The following is a 16,473-nucleotide window of genomic DNA, read 5'->3' as shown; positions in this document are numbered from 1 at the left end:
AAAGTACTGCCTACAAAATCTCCCGCACAAATAAAGCGAGACCAATATTTCATACTCCAATATCGTGATTCGACCGAAGTTGGACCTTGCTTATGCCTAAATTATGGCAGAATTTCAAGCATTATTCTGGTGGTAAGTCGCTGTCTAGAGACTGCTGTCTTCTTTTGTCGCTATGAGCCATATTCCAAGAAGATTCTGTGGTTATTGAAGCCCAATTCTGCTTTACTAATTTTCAAAATGTTGTTACCTAAAAATTAATTACAATAATATTATTATCATTTAAATATTAAAACTACCACTTTTGTATAAATCAGTTTTAAAAAATCCTTACCTGATTTTTAAGAACAAAGTATATAAATATATTTTCTTATTCTGAAAAGGTAGACACTGACACATTGTCTCACAGTACATTACTCTACTGGTATGTTGCATCTGACAATCAGATGTTTGTTGTTCTTCAACAAACAATTTCAAGGATGAGTCAATGATAGTGGGGCCAGAAATAGACCGATAATGCTGCGTTCTTCGACCATTGTGTTAGTACTCACGGAGCTGTCAAGATGTTACTTTCATGCCATGATTTTGTACGATTAAAAAATGGCTTTCCTGCACAACAGCGCAGTGAAAGTTTAGTAAATATCTCTGGGGAATCTGTCCCTTCATGAGCCAGTGTTGAAAATTTGTTTCGATAATATCAGGCTTTCCAATGGTCCTGTTATTTTCTATTTTTCCTATATATTTGCGTTTCTTCCTATAAACTCCTATATTTTAACGAAACCTCTTATATTTTGTGGCATTGGTACTGCCACTTGTGAAAATAACATAGGGAAGTAAAGTGTAGATGGTTGGAGGGCCTTTTGTCTCCACAATAGGGTGGTTGAATGGAGACTTCTCTGTGTTTGGTCCTTTCCTCCTTATTGTTTAAAGATAATTATACTAAACAATATGCAGTTAGCTCAAAAAGTATTCATACACCTACAAAATGTAACAGGAAAAAAAAAAAAAGAAAATACAGAAAATTCAAGACGAGTGGAACAAAGAGAAACAGAAGATGGCAAATAAGCTTATTGAGGCACTGAAGAAAACAAAAGTAACTGATACTTTTAGTGTTGTATATATTTCCTTTGATGCACTAAGTTCTGTGTGCAATTGTGTATTTATGTACTTAACAAACCAACTCTTCGTATCATGTGTTTTGAGATTTTTGTAAAAATGAATTTTATATTGATTTTTATGACGTTTGACTTTTACAAACTCTTTTTTTACACTTTCTTTATGGTCATTGCTTAGTACTGGCGAGCTACGTACAAAAACACTAAGAAACTCGTATAAAATTTTGCAACGAGATAATTTCCCATTTAGTTATATTTAGAGTAGAATATATGTTCATATAACAGTTGGTATAATTTCCATGTGATTTTTTTTTTTAATTCTACCTATTGGATAATTGATATGTTCCTTTTTCACAGCTTTACGAAACCTCCTGTATTTTTTAGTCGTGATTTCCTATATATTTTTTTCATTAGCATTAGAAAGCCTGTAATCTGTAAAGGAATCTATATCAGTTAAAAATGAACATCGTTCCGGACTGTGTGACGCTAAAATGACACCGAATGAAAACATCGAAACTTTGAGATAGAAATGACACTCAGCATTGGATCAACAGCAGAAGTTGTGCATGAACACTGAGGTCTCAGAAGAAGTTTATCTCGATGGGTTGAACATTCGCTTACGAGAATGGAAGAGTGGAATACATTTATGTTGCAGAAATTCAACTAAGATGCAAGTCGTGAGTTTACAACAACATCATGGGTAACGAAACCTGGATTTGCCATTATGATCCATCGGAATTGTGATGCTTCGAAAATGAAGAACTCCGAACTAAAGTGAAAAAAGCTCAGAATGTTGGAAAGAAAATGGTTGCATATTTTTTCCCTCATGGAAGAGGGATGTAGTGAGAGCTGCACTTGGCAATTAATGTAAAGTGAATGTTGATTTGATACTCAACAATTTGCCTTCCCAGTTTGTTCAAGAAATGGAAGGCCCAGTCCCAAGATCAAAATATGTTCATTTGCTGTTGGATCATGACAGTGCAAATGCTCGACATCAACCATATTCGCCGCACCTGGCGTTGTGCGGTTTCCCTATTTTCCTGGAAGAAACAGTTGCGTGGACATTGCTTTTTATCTGATGATGATGCCATTGCTTCTTATTGTAAACAACACTGATGAAAGTGTGTGGAATGAACAATTTTCCAAGCGGCTTCGAAAGATGAAAAAGGTATTTGTATCCATAAACAGTACTTTGAAGAAAAGTAAATGCCTGGTTTCAATTGAATGTCTTTTGTGGCAGAGCTAAAAACTTTCCGCACGCTTCTCGTATTTTTTACCTCGCCTGTCGCATTTTTATTTTTTTATTTTAAACTTCTATCTTTGTCATCTTCAAGATTAGTTTACTAGTATTAGTCTAAATTTATTAGGGAAAAAATATAAAAATGTTAGTAGTTAATACAAAACTGGGTATGTTTTTTTGGGTTAGTAGTTAGTATATGAGGAACTCCCATGTGTGTCTTAATCATCTCCTATTATCTTTTCGTGGTCATATAATCCGTCTCTTCTGGAAGCAAGATAGTGTGACGAGGACCAGCGTATACTGTGAAGGTAGATCCTGCTTGATGGTTTCTGCATCCGCCAACTGCACCGGATTTAAGTCCCAGTCATGCTTCGTAACCCACTGTTAATAGTAGGTAGAACGTAATTATTCTTAAGCTCGGTGTTGCATAATGAAAACACTCTTATTACCCTTTACATTCGTTTTCATGCTTCATAACCTACATGTTTATTAAATATTTCATTCATTTATTACCAGAGTTATTTATCCATTAATTTCATTAGAGTTGAAATTTGATGCCCTCCCCCCTAGTCTAGTAGGTAGCGCGTGTGACTTTGGTTCACGTGGTCCCGGGTTCAGTTTGCAATGAGAGAACATACACAGAAAAATAATTTCACGATCATTCACTTTCATTAATCATCTGTCCCTTCCCCCTTTAACCTAAAGATCATAACCGTGGGACATTAAAAAAAAAAAAAAAAAAAAAAAAAAGCATTGCCAGAACGACCTTCAAAATAATGGAGAGAGGGAACGGGAAGGATAACTGTGATTGTTCCTACATCTAAAAGCAAATCTTTGTATCCTCATTTTCTTCTATTTCTCGCAAAAAATTCGCAAAATATCATCTATCGATGACTAACAGTTCCCCAGATATGGCTCCTTAAATCTCCTTTGTTTTACATCTGGGGAACGATGGCCAATTGGCCATTAGCCACTGGTTACTATTTGGTACCAAAATGTTCTCCATCCCCTTAGGTATTGGTCAACACCAATATGGTCTCTCTATGACTTACGGTTCCAGAGATATGGCTCCTTAAATCTCCTGAAATCGGACATTTTTTGGCCAGTATCTCGGGAACGGTAAGAGTGATTGCGAAATATTCCATCACTTTCTCAGATAGTTTTTGATGCTTTATCGAATGGAGGGCTCGAAATTTTAAAAAATCGCTAATAACAGACACAGAGAGAGAGAGAGAGAGAATTCGGCAACGAACTTTTTAAGTTCGTTAAAAAATCATTTTTAAGTTGCTTGTAGTTAAATTTATTGTCCATATTTATTTAAAGAAAGTAATTAAGTTGTGGAGAAAACTGAAGGGTGGAAGTTAGAGATTTGTTTAAAAAAAAAAAAGTGTACATTCACTGAATAATCTGATAAAATACGTATCAAATATTAATCATGTTCGTACTCATTTAAGCGCCCATTTATTTAATCTTCATCGTAGCCTTTTTAGCTTCCATCTTATCGCTTTTTTCAATAAGACTTCTGTGAGGAGTTTTACGTTGTTTAAAGTCTGACATTTCTGGTAATATTTCTGCGGTGTAGAATAAATTATCAAAGCTAGAGTTGTAAGAAAGAAGATGATTCAGAGTGAGTAAGAAGCAGCTTTGATAATAATTTATTGTACAATGCAGGAATATTAAATTGTGATTCTTCAAACAACCTGAACTTCTTTACAGAAGTTGTACTGAACAAAACGTCGTTGAAACATCTACTGTGAAGATTAACAAAACGGGTGCTTAAGTGAGTATGTTGCTTTTAATCATTATCAGTTTCCGAATCCAGCATCCAAACAGCTGTACAAATAACTCCTACCACCCAACATTTATATCCTACGAGTACGCATCACAAAAGCATTTGCATGAATGGCTTCTGATGTGTCACATTGTCTACGGCAAAAACTTCATTCCAGGTTCAGTATGTCAAATGACAAAAGAGACTCGTATTGAGTTCTGAAGTCAAGTATTTCTAATCGAGAGCATAATCTATTCTTTTTCCTTTCCTAAAATTATTTTGCTCCCTGCACATGATCTGTTCGATTTGCCTTTGATTTACTGCCCAAAAAGTATTAGCAGAAGTAAATAAATTGATTTGCATACCTTGCGTATGTTTTGTTTTATTTATTTATTTATTTTTAATTCCTGCCCAATCATTTCCTTGTCCCCATAATACCTGGCGTCTTCTTTATGGGAAAGTTGTTGTCTAAATCAAAGAGATGATTTTACGTAGTGCTTTTCAGCATTGGACAAAATAGCACTTCTCAAATACTCTGCAGAATTAAAAAAAAAAAGTCTGTAAAAACGATTATTATTGCAAGAGTCATCAAGGATATTTTATTTAGAGATTTTCTTAAATTTTGCGAGTCTTTGAGGAGTATTTTTTTTTTCCAATAGTGAAACGCACTATATGAAGCAATCTGTTCGTTTTGGGACACTCAAGGACAACATTCCCATGAAGAAGATGCCGGGTATTATGGGTGCATCAAGTATATATATATATATAATATTTACTTATTTACTTATACAAAGATTATGACGTACGAAATGAATACTTAAAGATATTGGCACATTAGTTCATGGGACAGTTTCTAGTTCTCATTCCTCTGCTATCCCCATATATCCAACTACATTTCATCACACTATAGGGCCTGTATATACTCATAGGACCTATGGTCCATATAATGTCTATTGCTATCGTATTGACGTTAGTATAAGTCGACTTGTTTTCTTTTTTGGGTTTAAAAAATGTTAGCCTTGAAAATGTATCATTAACAAGTACACGACACTTTTTATCGACGCAATAGGAAAAAGTTCCAAAAAATATCGCCAGAAGTCGCTACAAGTAACTTTTTTGCTATCTTGTAGTCACGGTGTTGCCAAGTCAGAGAATTTTCTTATAATTGTAGAAGATTTGTAGAAACTCGAAAAGAAATCATCGGTCGTTCGTTTAACAAGTGCACTCAAATGCGCTTGACAGCACAGAAAAGACAATGACAGAAGGATTTTTTATTTTTCTTTTTATTTTTAGTGAATAGCATGCGGAAGGAGACGCTTATTATCTGAATTTCTGATTTCTTTCTTTCTTTGTTTCTTACAGATTACGTATGGATAGATGATTTCGATGATCTAGCAGAGGCAGATGAAACAGTGCCGCCACCTACTGATAAACAGAAATTATTTGAATTGCAAAAGAATTCGAAACAAAAAAGAGTCAATAACGAAACGTTAACTCCCGAAGAGGATTCAGTCGAGGTAAGCTCCCAAAGAAATACAGTTGTTCAAAGTAGAGGAAAAAATGGCGTAACACAAAGTAGGGATTGCGAGAAAAATATTGAATTTTATCGTCCCTTGTTTATCACTGCAGGTCAAAGGAGGCGACTGGGGGTACGGTAGCGTAATGGTAGAGCTTTCGTCTCTAGTGCGAGGGGTGTCTGGTTGGTTTGATCCCAAGCAATGAGAATTATTGGTGGACAACACCGTGACCGTGAATTTCCTTATGGGTCTTCCGTTTGCTCCCTCATTCTCATTCCGTCAATTCCTTTCATAATTGCTTAGTTTCTTTAATCAATTGTCCCCTTAGCCCTTTAAGGCGTAATTGTGAGTCGTAAAGCTGAAAGATTTCATTTCATTTCATAGACAGAAGGTTACATAATACAATAACAAGGATTTCCAAAGAAATATTGAATTTATTGTCCCTTTGTTATCCCTGCAGGCCAAAGAAATCGATTGATAAATGCATATGAATGAGAACAGATATATAAGGACTCAATAAAAAACTTCTAATTAAAAAAATCTGTTTTATCGCCTTTCTATCTGAAAATATTTTGAGCTCTCTTTTTTTTTTTTTTTTTTAATACAATTTAATTGGAAAGACAATAGTTTATACCATTTCTCTTTTCTTACTATAATACGAAAACACATTCAATCACGTTATTCTGGAGGGATCAAATAATCGTTTCTCAAGAACCAAAACAAAATAAGGTATTCTATAAAGCGTGGTTTTTCAACCTGGTTTTCGGAAAAGAGATACATGGGAATCACCGAAGAGAAGTGATAAATATGATTAGACTCTAGTAGCGTAAAAATATTTTTAAGGATTAGTTTAGTTTCTTATTTTGATACACATGTTTTTATTTCCAATTAGTTTCATTTGGGACCTTTTATTATTCCTTGCAGGGTAGTCTGTATGTAGAGCTTACGCGCACACACAACTGTAAGCGATAAACAGTAGTAATCAAAAGCTTATTACAAATCGGCTTATTACTTATGGGACTCGCTACTAAGAGGATGTGATAAAATAAATTATGAAAGCCTGCTAAAGAGAATATATATATATATATATATATATATATATATATATATATATATATATATATATATATATATATATATATATATAGATAGATAGATAGATAGATAGATAGATAGATATAGATATAGATATAGATAGATAGATAAAGGTAACCAAGAAAATTCTGTCGCTTTTTGTGAAGGTCTGTATTCAATTGGCCCTCACACCGTGAGTTGAATGTGAATGGAGATATGGTGGTGTTGGTGTAGGTATATCCAATATCCAACCTGGTTGTGACAGTTCAGTTACACTGTGAACTTGCGTAAGGACAGAGTGAACATGGGACCTCCACAGAACGTCATAGGGGCGTATATGCTGTACGAGTTCAAACTGGGGTCAAACGCCGCTGCGGCAGGTGGAAGATATGCAAGACCTTTGATGAGGGTGTCGTGACTGCATGGACAGTGCAGCCGCGGTTTGACAAGTTTAAGAACGGTGACGAAACGCTCAAAGATGCACAACGTGCCGGAAGAAAAACAAAAGTATAAAATGAAGATCTTCAGGCAGCAATTGGGGCGAAGAGTGGCCAGACATGTGAGAAACTGGGACTATAATTCAGTGTGAGTAGAGAAACCATTCGGCAGCACTTCCATCAACTTGGGAAGCACTACAAGTTGGATTGATCGGTCCCACATGATATGACACCAGGCTAGAAAGCGACGCGAGCAGACACCTGTGTTCCTTTGCTCTGTCTGAGGAAGAAGCCATTTCTGGACAGGATGTTGACATGTAATGAGAAGTGGGTCCTGTACAAAGCTCCACTGCACCGTCATCAGTGGTTAGCATCCCATGAACCGGTTCCAAAACAGCCGAAACTAGCACTGTACCAGAAGAAGGTCTTCCTGTGTGTTTGGTGAACTGCTCGCGGCGTCGTGCATCGGGAACTGCTACCAGCTGGTCAAAGCATCAATGTAACTGTGTACTGTCAGCAGTTGAGCCTTGTTCAACAAAAACTCAAAACTCTGGAGCCAGCATTTCTGAATCGCAAAGGGGTCCTCTTGTTACAGGATAGCGCTAAGCCCCACGTGGTTAGGATGACTCGGGACACCATTCTACGCCTTAGATGGAGAACACTATAGCATCCGCCATACTCCCCATACATTGCACCGTCCGATTATCACCTATTCTATTCCTTGGACAATCACCTTAGAGGATGCCAGTTGAAATCCCTAGTAGAGCTGCAAAATGCACTTGATACCGTCTTCACTTCACGGGTACACCAAGTTCTACCGCGATGGAATCCATCACCTTCCATAACGTTGGCAGAAGGTTGTCGATGTTGATGGGGACTATTTTGATCTTCCAAGTACACTCATGTCCAAAATTGTTGCATGTCTATAAACATGTTGTTGTAGGAATATAATTTGATAAGGAATTCGCCCGTTATTTCTTATGTTAGTATGTGTTTGATCGGCAAAGACATGTATATGGCAAATTTCATGTCAAAAAAGCACTAAATAAGAACAATAAAACGAAAATAGAATTTTCTTGTCCACTTAGCAACATATTTTACTCATTCTAATTTTCGTATTTATAATTCTTTTCCTATAAAATTTACCACAAATATACCTTTCCTGATTATACACATAATATTAGTATTAAAAGTACCCTGTAAAATCATTATCAAATTATATTCGTACAAGAAGACAGTCATAGATATGCGACAATCATTTTGAACATGAGTGTACGTCTTAGGTAATATATCGATGTTCGAAGGTGGTTCGTGAAAAAGCTACAGAACTTTCTTGGTTATTTTAAGTTTTCAAATACCAGAAAAAGATTTGTAATTACGTGAAGGCGATAACGTAATATTTATAGGAAAAAAACTTACCTTTCATCCTGGAAACGACCGTCACCGTGTCTTAGAAGTGTAGCGGAAGAAGATAAATTGAGAAAGGGGTCAGTGAAATCTTCAAACCGTCCGTCCATTATTATTATTTATATTTATTTTTTTTTCAGGATGCAAGATAAGGAAATATTTTTCTCTTCCAATTATTCAGTATGCATCTTATAAATTCTGTAAGCAAATAGTAGTATAAGGGCCTCCCATAATTTTTTTTTTTAAAGAGAAATTTTCTTCATTCAGTTCTGATTTTTTTCTTTTTAAAAGGTTTGAAATTCCCGCCGAATTGCCTGTAGTTCGCGGTCACGTAGATCAACTTTGCCAACCGTACCTTTCCATGGATCTGTTTAAGTTTTTCAGTTTAAAGTAATGGAAAATCAAAGAAACAAAATTTTGATTCTACAACTATGAACATAATTTTACAACTTACACTAAAATACAATAGTGTCTGAAGAAGGATATGTTAGATATCCGAAACTGTCACAATTATTATTTTATTATATTATAATAAAACGTTGCTTTGCTCAGCATTTGTATTGAATATAGCAAAGCTGGTATGAATCAGTTAGTTAATTTTTTCAAGTATCGATCACCGATATGACTGACTACCAGTAACGCCAGCTTGAATGATAAGTTGGTGTATCTATCTAGCGTTTTTGCCTCGTTTATCTGTAAAATGAATGTCTGGAGGCACGTGAAACCTACGGACTACCCTGCTGGTGTAGTAGTGTTCAGCAACAAAAATCAACAAATTAGTACAAAGATTAATACTATCAGTGTTAACCGTATAGAAGGTGCACGATCATTACCCCCCGAAGGAATTATCATTGATGGATTCTGTAATTTAAGCATTAATTAAGCCTTCAGTTAAAGTCAAGAGCTGAACTAACAGTTTATGTGGAGAAGTTAAAGAACAATCATATTTAGAGGTTCTTAAAATTTGAAAAGGATAATTTTAAGTTCATGTTATCATCAGCAGGTTACTGCTTAATGTATTCCCACGAAAAAATAAATAAATAAATAAATAATAATAATAATAATAATAATAATAATAATAATAATAATAATAATAATAATAGAAAAGTCAAACAACATTCTTAAAATGTCCATATATTTCTTCAATTTTGCTGCCAACTATTTTTGATTTAAGATATTAAAAAAAAAAAAAAAATGGAATACTAATACCAAGAAGGTAAATCCACGGCCTCCCTGATTATCGATTGAGGAATGTAACATTCAACAACACGTGTCACGTAATGTAACGCTTATGTATATGTAATTTTTAACAATTTTCATTCGCTATTTTGTGTAGATCTTTTAAATTTTTTTCTTTGTTTTTAGCTTGTTAAAACTTTTTTTTTTCGTCCAATTTTATTACTTCGTGGAAGAGAGAAAAATAGGCCTGAAATATCAATGTTTAGTTTGATTGAACATAGGATTGGTAAATACATTGTATTTTTCAGACACAATGAAATTTAAGGAGTGAAAGTGTGTGACTAAACAAAACAAAACCAGGTTCACCGAGTTACCATACCAATGCGCTAAAACAGTACGCCACCCATTCCGTCTCTAGATGTATATAATTCAGTTGCCAACCGTGTTCAGTAATACAATATGTATTCACCGAGATGAGGCAGAAGTTCGTTCGTTTCTAAACTTATTCGAATTATGTATTGTTCCTGTTACTTGGAAGCACCGCGCGTAACCACAGGCTAGTTTGACGTGGATCTCATGTCAGACATCACGTAAATAGCGCCTGTTTCCTTACAGTCAAATTGATATAGTCACGCGTGGAGTCCGATCAAGTAGCTGTTCGTGTATTGTTAATACATTATTGGAAGAAAGGGTTAAAAATTAAGTATGCTACAAAGGAAATGTATCATGTGAAAGGAGAGGGAACTGCAAATATTCAGAAGCCCAAAAATTGTCTTTGCGATTTAGTTCAGGCAATACGAACGTTGAAGACAAATATCGGAACGGGAGACCAGTTGCCAAGAACAGAGACCTTCTAGAGCAGACTGTAACTACCGATCCCTGCTCAAGTGCGCGTCAATTGGCAACACAAATGGAGTAATTCCAAAGCATTGTGTTGCCATGATCTTCGTCAACTGCTGTTTGTTTGGAGATGACTTTGATTTGTGCCCAAAACTTACACAACAAGGTCAAGAGACAACTCAGTCTTTGTCAACAATTATTACAGTGTTATGACGTCAGGTTTTGGCATCGAGTTGTCCAGGTGGTAAAAATTGAATCTTTCTACAGTATTCTGCCAGTGTTCATCAGTAGTTACTAACATACTAAGAGACACTGCCAACCAGTGGCCTACTCAGGCTTCCCAGCCCATATCAAGGAGTACTTCCCAGTTAATATTGTTTCAGAATTACCATAGTAAATGGTAGGATTACTATAGTGCTTAATATAGTGAAAGTTCACTTTTGCATAACACTCCAAGGGGTGGGAGTGGGGTGTTAAAACTCGGAAACCTCTCCTTTACGTGTGCCACTGTTGCCAACTGTCCAGAAGTGGAAATTCGAAACGAAGGTCATGTTGCCCATATAGTGGAATATCGATAATCGGTTGTCCAGTGTTCTGGGAATTCGTTCCAGATGGTCGTTTTGTGGATAAGAATTTTTACGCTGAACAATAAAAACGGTCCATAATGTTTATTGACAAATTCCCAGCTATGATTAACAGGAAAGAAGGAAGATGAATGGATGCATTCACTTCAGCGTTTCTTTCCGTAGCGAGGCTATGAGACGTGGATTTACATCTTAATATGGGATCGAAACCAGATGAGCTCCCACCAGGAGTCAAACCTGTCTCTCTCGCTCCAGGAAAGGAGGAAGATTCTGTTTGAAGTCGATATCATTAGTGCCACTGGTCACGGTAGTTACCCAGAAACTCCAACAATTGCAGATTGAAATAAGTACAAAATGATTTATTTCGCCCCTGAACGACGTTTGACACAGTTTATGCTATGGAAAATGGAATTGTGAGTTTTTGAATTCCGGATCCGCTAAATTCAATGTGGGATTGTGACTGTCGAGGAACGTTAGAAGAAGACCATTCTACACAATGGCGTGTACTTGGCAAAAAATGTAAACCTTCACGCTTGTTACACAGTACCAGTCTTAAACAGCAGTAAACGAACGAACTTACGACTCACTGTGGTATAATGATTTTCCAAGCATAACAGATATAAGTTGTACAGACCACATAGTCTGAATTAAGTAAACACCACCCAAGAATTGGCAGTACGTGTTAGTTTGGTGGGATTATCAATTAGATGTCTAACCATGTCTCACATATTCATTTTGAATATTAATTATAAAAGCATTACTACATTGCATATATTTCTTGCCTAAGACAACCCAAAAATCTAGAACGATAAGGTTGTAACTCTCAAGTCAAAACTTTAAATAATAATAATAATAATAATAATAATAATAATAATAATAATCTATGTGAGAAACTAATTTGTGTATTTTGCCTTTAGGATTCTGGAGGCCAAGGAGATGGTGTAAAAGTATTAAACCCGATTGCAGATAATGTTGAAGGAAGAGATACCAAACCTACACTCATGTCAAATAGCGAAATTCTACACAAGTATTGGAAAATAATGGTTTGTAACTCTTTTTGTAATTTACTTTAGGAATATACTGAATTATAATGGCATGTAGTCTCACATACTATGTCCGATCATAACCAAAAACCCTGCCACGTAACGAAGAACTATTACTTGACAAGAAACGGTAATCAACTTTTTCGACTTAAACTGAAAGTAAAGATGAAGGGGGACGAATACATAGCGAACTACAAAGACGTCATGTGCTGGACAACATGTGTCCGTGGGTACTGCCGTTTCCTTCCGGATTCTGATTCCACCATTTCTTCCATCATTATTTGCTTCCTGTAACGTAATAGTCCCAATAAATGTTTTTGTATTTATTTGTATAAAGAAATTTTGTAAGAGCGCAAAGATTAAAATCCTGCACAGAGAGAGAGAGAATATAAAATATGCTGGCCTGTGTCTGAAGTGTGCTACCATCTGGTGGGCGATTATGGTAATAGAGCGGAGTTAAATCGTGCCGTACCGATTTGCTCTCACTTTGGACTTAGCAGGTAAGACGTAGGGTTAGGAATTACTTGCGTCTACGTAATAGGTCAAAATTTAATATGTTATAATTGAATTACTTTCATAATAATATGTAAATGGGAGAGGAAGTTTCATGGTACTATTGCGGCATGAAAGGCCTCATTTAAATATATATATTTCGAGTTATTAACCTCCCAAATTGTAAACCTGTCACGAGGCCATTTGCATATGGATCATTTGTGCTCACTTCTATTTTAATCAAAGTGTTGTTTCTAGTTTTGAGTATTAAAGAAATTTATGGTAAAGAATTATTCGAAGAATACATTTTCTACATTACTATTTTTCGGAACTTCACAAAAATGTATTACTTGTTGTTGATAGGCACAAACTCACTATTTGTTACTCAACGTGTGTAAAAAAAAAAAAAAAAAAAAAATCATTTTTTTTTTTCTACTTGTTAATAAACTTGTTGATTTTTAAATTCGTATTATACTTCACACGATATATACTATATGACCTGTGCTGGCTTCCGTCAAATTTACAGAATTTACTAGAAGCCAAGCATGTTACATTCCCTTAAATCATCCGCTTCTGTTAGCGAAAATGGTACAATCGTGGAACGTTACAGTTGAAAGATTTCATTTCAGTTACAAAGACGTTAATGCATATTTTATGTAGTTATATACATTACAAATAGGAACGTCCTAGTAATGCTGGAATACCACTTCACGTGAGATCAACGAAGTCAAGCAGTGACGGGTTAGGTCCAAGGAAAGATGATTGACCGTTCGTACTCACCAGATGATGTTGGCATTCCTGCGTCCACTCAGCGTCGTAAGAATATTTGTCGAGCTACTTGAAAGAAGGAAGTAGCTAATTTCGGTCTGGAAAACCAGCTTTAATGGCGAGGAGAATCATTGTGCTGACTACACGTTGCTCGAAAAACATGAGTGCCACAGCCCTGTTGCTAAGAGCTGTTGCACTTTTTTTTTTTTTTTTTTTTTCATTATACAACTTCTTGCGATGTCAAACATTCAATATTGACGGAGATGGTATTGAAGAGACAAATATTGTCCTTTGAAACAAAGGATTTCCTAACTGGGAATAGAAAATGAATTATTAAGTAAACGTCACTTACCTTTCGGGGTAGGCATTAGAAGGCCAATGGGCTAAGATGGAGTTAAGCCTAGGAGTAAACACTCCCCGACTTCGGCACATACCAGAGATAATGATGTAGTCATCACTGTGACCACCTTTACCCCCACCCCCATGTTGTCCCAGGAGGTGGGATGAATCTTAAAGCCGCAATAGAACGAGGCTAAAACAAAAGGAAAATAATTCTGCCTAACCCTAAATCGAATATGAGGCGTGCGGTTGGTAGTGTTAAGTAGACGTCTTATGAACTACGTCATCGTTCCTGTAAAAAAATAAATTACTTTAAAGAAAATAGCCAAAAGCTTAACAACAAACTCAAAAAAAAAAAAACATTCTGAGCACTTTTTTGCTGAATTGCTTAATTAGGGAGGGAGGCGGAAAAGTAGAGAATAAACTCTGCTGAAGACAGTCAGCAGGATTGCTCCTAGAAGTATCAATTTCGCCTGGAAGGTATCAATCGCTGGAAAATATTTGCTGCCATCTAACGGCACAGTATGCAACTTCTAGAATCCTACAATTATATACTTTCATTCCAATAATAGAAAATGAGACATGGATAGCCACCATTAAAGTCACCGTTACCCGTGATGTTAACGAATTGGCTCCGTTAACAAATTCGACCGAAACGATAACTCTTTCTTTCTATTTCATAAAACAATATTCAGATGTTCGCTTTCGTTCAAGAGTTATCGTGTGAGGCAACGGATGTACTAACATTGCAGTCTTAATGTGATTCTAATAAAAGCTGTTAAATGTCCAAGTAGATCCCACATTGGAATGGAGCATATGTATTCTTAAGAGCATTAATTTTAATGAGAAAGTACAAGGTAACCAAAAAAAGTTCTTGCCGTTCTAGAGTAGTGATAAACAAAGAGCAATACAATGAACAGTACTCGAAGGTTTCGGCTTTAGGTTTCGAAGTAATCTCAGTCAGCATCCAACAACTTTTACCAACGTTCCTGCAGCTGCGCAATACCCTAGTGATAAAACTCGGTGGTCATAGATGCAAAGAAGTCCATGAGTGCGTTTCGCAGGTGGGCAGGAAAGTGGTTATCTGTTCGCGGAGGATCTCCCACGGAGGTGGTTGTCGAGGGAAGTGGTAATCTGTTCGCACAAGGTCCGGCGAATATGGTACATGGCACATTGTCTCCCAGCGAAGTTGCTGAAGCGTCCTGGATCCTCTTTGCCACATGGGGCCGCGGTGGCTCTGTGGTAGAGCGTTCACCTCTGGTGCATGGGATCCCGAGCTCAAACCCTGCTCCCGCCAAGTGAAATTTGTGGTGGACAAACAACGTGTGCGTGGGTTTCCTCGGGATTCTCTCGTTTCCTCCCACTTTCTTCATTCCACCATTTCATTTATTTCTCATCAGCACCGTCTCTTTTAGCCTAGCCGGCATAATCGTGGGACGTAAAACTCAAAAGATTTTATCTTTCCTCTCTGCCACATGTGGTTTGACATTGTCGTGCAGGAAGAGCACACCCTTGCAATGTGTTAGACACATCTAAAGCTATCTCTTATTATCAAGGGAAGACTTTTGACGGTTAGTCTGTGATGACAGCTTATGCTATGCATGATATATTAGTCAGATAATGACATGTAATAATAAATCATTTAACTACTGTATCTTAAATTACTTTTTAGTTAAGTCACTAGCTCAGTGGTAAAACGCTTACCTCTGGTTCTTGGGTTTCCGTTTTCAATCCCAGCCAAGTACGTGGTGGACAACATCTTGTCCGTGAGTTTTCTCGGGGTACTCCCTTTCTTTCATTCTCATTCCACCATTTCTTCCATCATCATTTACTTGCCTTAATCATTTCTTTCGTAACCTAAAGGGCAAATAATCTTGGGACATTAAACTAAAGAATTTCAATTCAAGTTATTTTCCAATTCTCTTCTAGTATAACGAACGACTGATTGATACAAAATTTAAATACACGTAAGAAGTTTTATACTATTATAAAGTATGTATTTTATTGTTATTATTTTGCCATTATCTTGTAACAATTAAAACGTTTATATGGAAATAGATTTCACATTTTCTTTTTTTCGAAAATGTGATAGGAAGAAGATGGCGGATATGTGAATAACAGTGCTTGTGTTTGGTTTTGGATTCATTTACAAGAATTTTATAGCTCTTTGAAAGTTTTATTTGGACAGGCAATAACAAAATCAATTAACGGTGTGGAAACAATCAATACAATATTGAATCATGGCAGAAGTGCAAATAATAACCGTAAATAATATTTCCTTATAAACAAGGGACAATCAGTTGATGACTAATTATATTTAATTAACAATTTAAGATTTCTTCCATTTATTATTATTATTAACACATTATTTAATATATGGTATTAAAAAGCAATTCGACACTATTGGTGCCAATACATAGTATAATGTATAGAAATAACTTATAAAATTATTTTCGAAGAACTGAATTCATAGTGTTTAATGCAAATGGCGGTGGACTATATTGAGTATCATAAAGATACTATGTGATTGAAAATAAAATAAAATCAAGATTGTGGACAATTTCAAGAAATTTCATTAGTGCCATCATATAATTGATTAAAACCATTAGAACAATTTTACATTTGTAGTACGTAGGGATGTTAATGTCTGGTGCAACTATTATTATCACC

At 35.9% G+C, this 16,473-nt stretch overlaps 1 protein-coding gene across 3 annotated transcripts in view; it reads left to right on the top strand.

Annotated features, from left to right (window-relative positions):
* The window catches only part of LOC145684016 (uncharacterized), a 56,916-nt gene that overhangs the window by 23,266 nt on the left and 17,177 nt on the right, over positions 1-16,473 (top strand). For all 3 annotated transcript variants that reach the window (XM_081755823.1, XM_081755824.1, XM_081755825.1), the window contains exons 8-9: positions 5,486-5,640; positions 12,079-12,204. In XM_081755823.1, the coding sequence (XP_081611949.1) occupies positions 5,486-5,640; positions 12,079-12,204 (281 nt within the window). The remainder of the gene's footprint in view (positions 1-5,485; positions 5,641-12,078; positions 12,205-16,473) is intronic.

The sequence above is a fragment of the Thermobia domestica genome, chromosome 4 (assembly GCF_964235325.1).
Source record: "Thermobia domestica chromosome 4, izTheDome1.hap1.1, whole genome shotgun sequence".
NCBI lineage: Eukaryota > Metazoa > Arthropoda > Insecta > Zygentoma > Lepismatidae > Thermobia > Thermobia domestica.
The sequence above is the reverse complement of the archived record's forward strand: the minus strand, read 5'-3'. Positions and strand labels throughout refer to the sequence as shown.